Source organism: Tasmannia lanceolata, unplaced genomic scaffold, assembly GCF_043159265.1.
Source record: "Tasmannia lanceolata isolate RefF3 unplaced genomic scaffold, GAP_Taslan_0.1 ptg000023l, whole genome shotgun sequence".
Taxonomy (NCBI): domain Eukaryota; kingdom Viridiplantae; phylum Streptophyta; class Magnoliopsida; order Canellales; family Winteraceae; genus Tasmannia; species Tasmannia lanceolata.
This window is the reverse complement of record NW_027518700.1, coordinates 2,560,250-2,571,492: the sequence shown is the minus strand read 5'-3', so window position 1 is coordinate 2,571,492 and position 11,243 is coordinate 2,560,250. Positions and strand designations below refer to the sequence as shown.

The 11,243-nt window shown below is 38.1% G+C and overlaps 1 protein-coding gene across 1 annotated transcript; it reads right to left on the bottom strand.

The window, feature by feature from the left end:
• Positions 1–1,390: 1,390 nt before the first annotated feature.
• LOC143856804 (protein trichome birefringence-like 19) lies at positions 1,391–5,117 on the bottom strand. The gene is made up of 2 exons (XM_077367089.1): positions 4,614–5,117; positions 1,391–2,200 (listed from the first exon to the last, which is right to left on the bottom strand). The coding sequence occupies exons 1-2, from the start codon at positions 5,115–5,117 to the stop codon at positions 1,391–1,393; spliced, it is 1,314 nt and encodes a 437-aa protein (XP_077223204.1).
• Positions 5,118–11,243: the final 6,126 nt, after the last annotated feature.

Genomic DNA, 11,243 nt, shown 5'->3' with positions numbered 1-11,243 from the left:
AGGAGGTTTGAGCGATGGCAATGAGAGGTCTGCTATCGGGGTACTGAGATATGATGGGGCCATTTGGGTGCCAAGGGTCTTTCCAAAAATTTATTCCTTTCCCCTTACCAATTTGATAGCATATGTGAGGTTTTGCAAGATCTCTCACACGAAAAATGCTTCTGGTACCCCATGAGGAATTCCAAGGGATTGGAGCCTGCCAGATGGATTTGTTTTTTAGGTATTTGGAGTGAAACCAAGCTTTCCAAAGGGATCTTGAGCTGTTTATGATGTTCCAGAGAAGCTTCAGTTGGCAGGCAGTGTTGACTTCTTTGGTTTTTCTGAGCCCAAGCCCTCCTTCCAGTTTCGGATTACAGATCTTGTGCCATGCTATCAAGTGGTATTTCTTTTTTACAGTACTCCCAGCCCATATGGAATTTCTTGTTATCTTATCAATTCTATCAAGGACTCCAATAAGCAAATTGAAAGAAGAAGACCAGTAGAGTTGGAAAGAATTGAGAACTGTTCTAGTGAGCTCAACCCTCCCAGCTCTAGTGAGAAGTTTGCTCGACCAGCTTGCCAATCGTTTTTCAATCTTTCCAATCAAGGGATTGCAATCAACTGAGGTTAAGCGGTTGGAGGTGAGTGGAAGGCCCAAGTATTTTATTGGCAGATGGCCCTCGGAGAAGCTAAGAATTGGAGCAATGAGACTTTTGAGATGCATGGAGCTTTCAGAATAGAAGATCTCACTTTTCTGAACATTCATATGTAGGCCAGAGCATTGATTAAACTTTTTGATGCAATCTGTGATATTTCTAGCAACTTGAGGATTGGGAATTGCAAATATAAGAATGTCATCAGCAAAGAGTAGGTGGGAGAGTTGGAATTTTCTGCAAGAGTAAGGGGAAACTATGAGCCCAGAGGAGGTGGCATCATTGAGGAGGACTACTAGAGAAATATCAAGTTGGTGGGTTGAATTTTTTATAGTTTCTTGGCTGGCTGAGCTTACAAAGTGACCCCCGTTTTATAGAAAATTGCTGGTTTCAGCCCTTGGATGATTGGATTCCTTTGTATTGTGACCCTTGCATTTGAAAAAGAGAGAGTTTGTACTAGAAAAGTTTGAAATTTCCCTTGACTCTGCTTTTCAGCTACTCCCCTTTCCTTCTCATCATGTCATTTTAGAGGGATTCCACCTAATGGAATGCAACTGAATGGAGCCTAATAAAGGAAAAATTGTAAGACCCATGTCACATCAAATACAAAAAAAGGTAAAGATTCAGAGGATGGAGTTGGTGGGCTCTATTTTCAACTATGTCAAGTGCGGGCCCACAAATAACTTTTTTGAAATAACAATTCGTCAAAGCAAATTCTTACAAAAAATTCATTAAAAGACGCACAAATTTTTTCTAGGTTATCTAATTTTTAGCTTCCTTTCACTTTGGTAAAACTTCTCATCTCCATGCTCACTTTCCATCTTCAATACATAGAGGAGGAAATCATTCCATGCATCAATAGGACCAGGCAAGCACCAGTGCGCGCAATCATTATAAAAATTCTTATTCTCATTTGGCAAGTGCCCATAATGGTTAGGGTGCCCATCTGGTCTCACCAACATTGCCCTTGTAGTATCAAGCAATCTATACTTCAATCCTCTCTTTTCCCCCTTCCTCTCTGCAGCCCTAAATTCCTCCACTTGTGTCTTATAAAGCTCCATATTATGCCCCTCCAACTGTGTTTCACTCCTCTTGAAAGGCCTTTTCCTATCACAATTCCCTCCCTCGTTCCACGACCCATTCTCAAAGTGTTGGGGAGAGAATGTCCTTAGAAACACCATTCCCTTGAACTTCTTTAGGTCATTGAGGGCTCGAAAAGCCGTTCGAAAGGCCTTTCGGTAAGCGTAGAACATGTTGAGATCAGTGACATTCTTTTTTAGGCAGTGGTTGCACCCGACGACTTGGCCCGCTACGTACATCATAGATGGCCGGAAAAACCAATGTCCGGAGGAGATGATCACGTAGTTAAATTCTTCGATCTGGGCCGTCCATTGCTCGTCAAATTCGTCTAGGTATAGGTGGTCCAGGGTTGGACCATTGGCGTCTGATACCTTGGCTCTCACTAGATGAGGTGACCAGAAGCTTGCAAGTGTGAAGTCGTAATTAGTGTATTTTAACCGTTTGAATTTATCATCTTGTGTATAGGAAACATCTATTGGGTAAGCCACCTGAAAATACAAAGAAGATGACTTTTGTAAAGAAATATAAACACAAAATTCACTCAAATATGAAAGATTTTGTTTATAAATTGTAAAGCTAGGAAATGATATATTCGCCCCCTTTTTAAATACTCAGGCCTTTCTAGTGTAAAAGAATAGTCATAGATACACAAGAGGCAGCTGTCCCAAGTTAATAAGTGGATATATCACTTCCCTTTGCACAAGCCCCTAAACATAAATACATCACAATTTAGGGCAATGAATTTCCCCCTCCCCCTTGTAAGATTATGCGCCCCCCTTTTGACGTGATTGGACGTCAAAAAGCGCTACGTCTACCCACAATTCATGTTACAAGGGGGGCGCATAATCCTATGGTAGTGGGGGGAATCATCTCCCTTTCCCAACAATTTAACATGTCTTTTTATATATCTATCAGGAAAATGGTAGTTTTGGTACTTTCCACCCCATTTCTTTAATTTAATTAGAAAATTTCCATTTGTCAGTATGACAATGTTAAATGAATTTATGATCTGAGTTTTCCTTGTAATTCAAAATTTCTCGAAAAATCCGTAATTCTCATGTTCCCCTTTAAACATAAAAAAATCCCGAATAATTCATGAATTCTCGCAGTTTTTTAATTGATTTCGCTTTTCTATTTCTGAGGTTTTCTATATATAATATCTCAAAATGCCCTTAATTTTTCACTTGCAGAATGTCTATATTAATCTAACATTTTCCATGCTATATATCATAAATGATCGTGCCAAAGTTTATAATATCATGCAAATATTTTTATAAAATGACCATTATACTTTTCATGGTGACTTTATTCTTACAAACCCAAACCTTTTTGGTGTGTTTGGTAACCCTTCTCTGGAGCAATTTTTTTATTAATTCACCGTAGCGAATAAAAAATTAAGAATAGTGTTGGTAAAATGATCGAAGACCGAATTTTCATTCCAAAAGCACATTCTAGGCCGAGTTTTCTGGCGCGAAAAGTAGTCACTTGTACAATTCCATGCTCTATTAGAATGATTTCTAGATTCCATGATTCCTCACTGCAGTAAGGGCCCGTTTGGATACCTCAGATTTTGTATTTGGATTTGGAATTAAGTTTTTAGTACAAAATGAATAGATCCGCCAGCTCATGTTGGGGGAGACAGAGAGTGAAGGGGTAATTCCTGCTGCAGGGGAGAGGTTGAGGAGAAATGAGGGTGAAGGAAACTGCCAGATTTGTGGATTTCCAATTTCTTATTTCCACAGCTTATTTGGAAATCTGCTTTTTTTTTAACTGTCAGTCGCTGAATTGGAAATTCAAGGATTTGATCGGGATCCAAATGTCAACGCAAAAAGGGCTGCAAATATGAGAATTCCAAATCAAAATGTTCTCGGCATCCAAACGGGCCCTAACATAATAAGGTCATGTTTGGCCACCATGAAAAAATATTTCATTGAATATTTGTGGGGCTAGTTATGAGAGAGATGAGCGGGAGATGGAGAGCTTGAGAAGGTGGGAGTGAGCCGAGCATGAAAGACTTCTAAAAATCCGGAAAACAGAAAACCAACTCTAAATAGGTATTTTCTTTTCACTAGTTTTTAGAGATTTTTTTATTCTATCTCTTACTCCCCTAGAGATACACAGGCACGCGCCCACACAGACACAAGCCTTCTGCGACGGACGCTAGCAAATCCCTTTTAACTTTTTGGAGGATATTAATCTTACATTTTGTCTACCTAATCAGAGAAAACAATAAAATGGGAGATGATGAGCATTAGAATTAAAAAGTTAATTATGCACATAATAAGTTATTAATGCACGTATATGCACGATTGTTTGAATGCCAAACACCATATGCCAAATCACCAAAGCTGGCAAAGTCAATTCTTAATTCATTTTTAAGGAAAATATATTCTACTTTAACCTTTGACAATGCGTTCTTCAAGAAGCTCAGCTCCATGTCACTTGGAAAATAATGGAAAAATAATGCACGTCTTAAGGCAATACGAGACTTTTCAAGTAATAGCTCCTTAAGTAAAAAAGAAGTTGGTTTACAAACGAGAAAGGATTGAGTTGATCGAAGCAAAAAAAGTGTCAAAAGTAATGAATTTGACATTAGGGTTTCAAGAGTGCAATTTTTTTTAATGGTTAAAAAGAGGTAGGGTGCAACAAGAGGACTCCCCGCGAGGTCACCCATCCTAGTACTATTCTCGCCTATGCAGGCTTTACCTTCGGGGTTCTGATGGGATCCTGTGTATTTATGCTGGGTGAAATTTCACAGCTCTCATGGCAATGATTATGTAAAATCATCAAATGTAATGATAAATTACTATAAAAATAATCGTAAGCAATCATCAAATGTCGCGATAATTATATGTATTTCCTCTTTGATTACTATGGTAAGATGTTAGTAGAGAATTTTACCCTTTGTAAGAGGCAGATCAAGGATTGCATTTGGTTTCTTGCTACAGAGTCTCCAACAAAAGCCAAGGACTTCCCTCTAACAAGCTCCAAGAATTGAGCTGCATCAAAGAGAGGTAGCTCGCACTCATCGGGTTGCCACCGCCATTTCAAAAAATCTGTGTCGGGTCTCCCATTTCTCATGCAATTTTGGTGATCATGTATTGCCCAACAAGTCGCATTTGTGTAATATGGTCCGCCCGGATTCGGAACCCATCCCCCCCTAGATATATCGCACGTTTTAGACATTATCTTGGTATATGAAGAAATTATTGAGGCGGCTCGAGAAGAAGATGAAGATGAAGGAGGAGAAGTCTTCCATAAAAATGAAGTACTTGACAAAGGGTAACAAAATGTAACAAGGGTGTGAAGTATTAGGTATAGAGTCAATAAGAGAACTATCTTTGGGGTGTATTGTAGAGCTTTCTTCTTTCCCAACGAGGGAAGCTCCATGGCATGAAGCTTCATGGGAGAGGAAGGAGATTGGCGTTGTACGTGAGAGGCTTATGTGCAATATATATGGGAGTTAGAACTTAGAAGAGGTCTAATAGAAAAATATCAAGTTGGTGGGTTGAATTTTTATTTTATATAGCTTCATGGCTGGCATGACTTAAATATAATGTTGGTGAGTTGAATTTTATACAGAAATTGCTGGTTTCGGCCCTTTGATAATTGGAGTCTAATGCATGGATTATTGACAGAAACTAGGTGTATATAGCATGTCAATGGTGATAGGCACTCTCTTGAATGTAAGGGCCCGTTTGGATACCTCCCATTTTTGTATTTGGATTTGGAATTGAGTTTTGAATAGAACTTGAATAGATCCGGCAGCTCATGTAGAGGGAGAGAGAAAGAGGGAAGGGAGTAGTTCCTACCTAGGGGAGGGGAGAGGTTGATTAGCAACGAGGTTGAAGGAAACTGCCAGATCTGTGGATTTCTAATTTCTTATTTCTACAGCAAATTTAGAAATCTGATTCTTTTCACTGTCAGCTGCTGAATTAGAAATCCAAGAATTTGATCCAATCCAAATTACAATGCAAAAAGGGCTGCAAATGTGAGAAATCCAAATCAAAATCTTCTCGGCATCCAAACGGGCCCTAAGAGAATTGTTATTTCCACCCCTTTTATGCTTTTTTATTGAAAATGAGCTTATTTCCAGGAAAAGACAAAAAAAAAAACGACTGTAGATGCAGCTAAAATGCTGGAAAAGGAACTGGAGCTTGTATTTTTTTCAAAAGTACTGTACGGCTAACACCATAGGTTGATCCAAACCGTCCATTTGATGGGTCACAGCATAAATAGGTTGTGCCCGAAAAATCATTTCCATATGATGATCCTAGCCCTCGGATCTATAGAGGAACTCCATATTATGGAATCATCCTATGGAAATAATTTTTTCGGGCACATGCAACTTATTTACGTTGTGGCCCATCAAATGGACGGTCTGGATCATCCTATGGTGTAAGCTGTACTTTTAACAAAATAGTGGACTATGATGGCCTTCACCATATAAAATATCACTAAGTCCTGTTTGCATGGAGAATTTTTATTAGAAAACTTTTATCATGAAAAAAAATTACTGGATTTTTTCTAAAATGGATTTTTTTACACCTCATGCAACATGAGTGGGGCCATCATATATTTTGATAAGGTGAGGCCCATCATTTTACAGTACACCCAATGCAAAGCATGAGTGGGGCCTACCAATTTAGAACTCATGTTTTGATATTGTAGGGCCCATCATCTCTACCCAATTCAACCCATGCATATTGTGTAGCCCACCATTTTACCCTTTTTTTTTTTACTGGGTGGGCCCCACAATTTGCTCCCAAGCCCATGCATAAGGTGGGTCCCACCATTTTAGACCTCATTTTTGATGGGGTGGGGCCCATTATTTAACACCCATGCATATAGCATGGCCAAAGAATGGTAGCATATGTGTAAACATTAAAAAAATAGAAGGGTATTTACTATTTAGTAATTTAAGAAACATAATTTATCTTATTTTTTCCCCCTCTTCTTCTATTTCGTAGATTCGATGAGATTCTTGGATTGCTTCAAACGAAGCTTCCTATACAGAACATGATGTCTCCACTCCCCTGTTTTAATAATGTTACTCATCTATTTCTTTCACACTTCTTTAGTTAGTTATTAGGGATTTGCCACAGACAATTGCAGAAAGACATTTCGCTGCTGGCTGTTGCATGTGAGAGCATCCACTTGAGATGAATAAGACAAAATCTACTCAAAAGTGAGCCACTGTGGCTGCTCTCACATGCAACAGCCAGCCCCAAAATGCCCTTTTGCATTGGTCCCTAGCAAATCCCAAGTTACTATATGTGATTATATATTTATATGGGATTTGCTAGCGTCCATCGCAAAAGGCTTTTCGGGGCTGGTCTGTCACACATCAGACCAGCCACCTCGTGAATGGAGACAAAAGTTGTTGTCTCCATTCACAAGGTGGCTAGTCTGATGTGCGACAGACAAAAAGTATTTAATAAAAATTGACATGATTTTTGTGGCACTGCTCATCTACGGTGGCCGGTGGGGTTCCACGAATGAATGGTTTGGATCATTGGAAAAGTGGTAACTACTTCTACTTTTTTCACCCTCCCTTACTTTTCTTTAGAAATATAAGTCTTGACACAGTATATACAATCTTATCTTATTTCATTTGAACTAATATTTGGATTAAATTACACTTAATTTTAGTCAGAGGAGCAGTGAAGAACATTTGAATGGAAACTTCTAAGGCATTTCAACAAGTCAAAACATACTGCTTTTGCAAATTAACAAATGAGATTAGAATCCAATTGAATTGCAGTCAACCAAAACTGATCTTGCAATTTGAGATAGTTGGGTTGTATTTAACAAAAATAACAGTCTGGAATACACATGCATGTCCCCATGCATGTGGCCATGTGGGATTTAAATTTCATAGTTAGAATTGACTCCATAGTCTAATCAGACTCCATGGATTATTTACAGAAATCTCATTAAGGTCCGTTTGGAAGCAGATCGAGAAGATTTTGATTTGGATTTCTCACATTTGCAGCCCTTTTTGCATTGTAATTTGGATCGGATCAAATTCTTGGATTTCTAATTCAGCAGCTTACAGTAGAAAAAATAAGATTTCTAAATTTGTTTTGGAAATAAGAAATTGGAAATCCACAGATCTGGTAGTTTCCTTCACCCTCTTTGCTCCTCAACTTCTCCCCTCCACTAGGATGTACCCCTTCCTTCTCTGTCTACCTCTACATGAGCTGCTGGATCTATTCAATTTGTATTCAAAACTCAAATCCAAATCCAAACGCAAAATGGGAGGTATCGAAACGTGCCCTTATTATATTTGATTACAGGAATTTTAATGTGAGAAATTTAGATCTCAAAGATTAAAAAAACAATAAATTACTAGAAAATTTCTAATAAGACTCGGATTCTCAGAGATCTAAATCCAGTTTAGTAGCTACTTGCCATACTAAAAGGGATACCATGAGGTGTATTTAAAATTGGTTAATGATAAATTCGTTCCCTTAATTTCTTACCTGGGCCACCCCCTTGCGGTTGGAAAAGAATAGTAAAAAATACAATTGTAGGGATGGCGTCGGGAAGAAAAGAGGGCGAATATATCACTTCCCTAGAAAATTAATTGACTTTTGCAAATTGCATGTGCACCAAGTGCCATTTTTTGTTTACATTATGCAATAAAATGGCATATGATACGCATGGACATTGTTTGTTCATAAAATATGACTTTTAAGAAGTAAGTTATTAATAAATTTAAGTCTGTAAGCTATTTGACAGCTATAGAGAAATTTACATGTATAAATATTTAGAGGAAGTCTAAACTGAAGGGAGCCCTTGCAAAAAAGAGGTGAAATGGCTCCCCCATGCATAGCAATATAGCATGGGCCATTTCACCTCTTTTTTGCAAGGGCTCCCTTCAGTCTAGAATTCCTCAAATATTTAATAGCTATAGAAAGGGGAATGATACAGGCACTACCATATTTCGATAATGGCGTAGTCAGTTTGCTTACACTTTTTTAATTAGATTTTCGCGGCGAACTCAAGTGCCATCAACATCTAATCAGAAAAGTGTAAAACAAAGTGAGTAGTGCCATTATCAAAATAACAATATGTGCTGTGCGCGAAGATAGTTCATGCAAAAATATGTGATTGTATGACTAAGCTTTTTTGTGAGAATAAAATAAAGATGATAAGCATTGAGAGCTTCCATTTATGAGTTCACTACTCAGATGATCATTATTAATATATATGATCTTAATGATCAAACTTGGGTCTTATATAGCATACATGTGTGATCATGACCCTTGATTTGGTTGGTCCCCAAGAGATAGCTTATTTTATCCTAGTCCCATAGCACATGCACACCTCATATGTTATTTGAGTATACAGCAAGAAGAAAAAGGGAGAAACTAGGTAAAAATATCTTCAAAATATTATTGAGTATAGCAAGAAGAAAAACAGGAAAAACAAATAAAAAATAGTGTAAAAGAAGATGAAGAAGAAGAGATGCTCGGATGGCATTGGAGGCCTCATCGGATATAAGACTGATGATATAAAGTGGGCATACTCTGGGCCTATTAGCATCAAGGATTCCAATGAAGCGGAAGTAAGGACCGCTCTCCAAGGCATTAGACTGTTGACTAGAGGAGCCATTGATAACATTATTGTGGAGGGTGATTCACTTAACGTAAACAAATGGTTAGACGGGTCTCACACTCCCTCATGGAGATTTTTAGAGATGATAGATGATATATTTGATCATGCATGTGGAGGGTCTCTTAGTCCGATTCCAACTTGCTCGTAGATCGGCTAATAGGGAGGCAGATAGGCTTGCTAGGTCTGGAGTTGACCGATCGACGTTGGAGATATTCGGTTCCTTGCTTCCATGACTTCTATTGTATTTTTGTATTTTTTGCTATGTCTGTGCTCTCAACCCCCTTGGTTGTGTACCTTTCTTTTTCTAATTAATAAATCATCACCATTTCAATAAAAATAGTGGAAGAAGAAGAAGAAGAGATACAAAAATAGCAAAAAGAAAGGGACCAGAAAGAAATAATTTTTTATTTTTTTTAAATCAGTTTTTACAGGTCTTAAATTTTAATGCCTCTTATTTAACTTGCACTCCTCTTAAAAACCCTGAATAAGTTTTGCTGCAAATAAATAAATTTATTTCTCTTAATATTTTTTTACCGCCTTAATTTACTTTTGAAAGCTCGTATTTCATTTTTACTGCTCTTAAAAATCCTAAATAAGATTATTTTCTCACCACCTATAAGATTGTGGTTAGTAGCTATGGCTTTCACCAAACATCTTGATTTCGTATTATTAAGAGTAATGGTGTTTATATGTGTGTTCTCAATATAATAATATGAGCTGGGCTCTTATTGTATATGTGGGCCCACTATATTATATAGGTGGGACCCATCTTTGATTGGCCTAGATTGCCAACAGCCAAAATATTCACTAATCTGAACATATGGGGACAGTGGGTTGAACGGTCCAGATTCGGACTTCACATTTTAATTCATTTATCTCTATGGGTCCTGAATCCAGCCTGTTAGTGGAATGGGCCCAGACTTGTAACAACAACTGGGCCTTTCTACACCTTAAGCATAGTATTTCATCTTAGTCTAGTCCACCTATTTAATAGGTCTTGGAACTAGATCTAACCAAGCTTGGGCCTTGATATTATCCATCACAAAGCAATAGCAAACCCATATTTGGCCTATCTTAGTGGGCCCAAAATGTAGGACTACCCATAGTTAGCAAAACGCGATTCGCCAAAAAAAGGGGACGGCAAAAATTCGAGTTTAATACGGTACTGGTTCAAAAAAAACTTAGTCAAAAAAACGGAAACACAAGAAAATGAGTTTAGAATTTTGTAATTTGCAAAATATGGTGGGGAAAATTGGAGAGTGGCCAAAAAAACATGTTTAAAACGCATTTTAAACGTGTTTAAAACGTTTGCCTCAAAAAAAACGGAGTTTTATTCGTTGTGAAAGTTTTAAACAGCGTTTTAAACAGCATACCAATAAAACGTGTTTTTTTTTAAAAAAAAATACGGAGTTTAAAACGGAGTTTTGCTGACTACGGGACTACCTCTCGAACCCAAACACGTGTGTTACTTTGATTTTATGCAACACAATTAGGTTAAACCCACGAAGGTAGTGGGTCCCATCACTTCCACCAATCGAAGCATGCATTAGATCATTTGGTACAATGATCTAGTTCTATGGTGTCTGTGGAGGGATCCAAGCCATTCATTTGATAGTCCCTGCAATGGATGGCCAGGAAGAGTCCTAAGCCAGGCAATCCTAGCCTTGACAAACGATATGGTGCAAGGCCGTGTATGCACGTGCAGCCCAAAAATACAGTAGGGCTCACATTATGTAACTGATCCAAACCATTCATTTGTTTGGCCTTGACGTAGATAGGGTTTGCCCAGAAAATCGTCTCCATAGGATGATTCTAACCCTCCGATTTGTGGAGGTTTAAAATGGACAGCACAATGTAAAAACCACGCAGATCGGAGGGTTAAGTTCATCCTATAGAGAAGATTTTCGA

Excerpts from the sequence above, each read along its gene's own strand:
- LOC143856804 (XM_077367089.1), bottom strand. The coding sequence starts at position 5,117 with ATGAAGCTTCATGCCATGGAGCTTCCCTCGTTGGGAAAGAAGAAAGCT. Across the intron at positions 2,201-4,613 it reads TGATCTGCCTCTTACAAAGG|GTGGCTTACCCAATAGATGT; the intron begins GTAAAATTCTCT and ends TTGTATTTTCAG.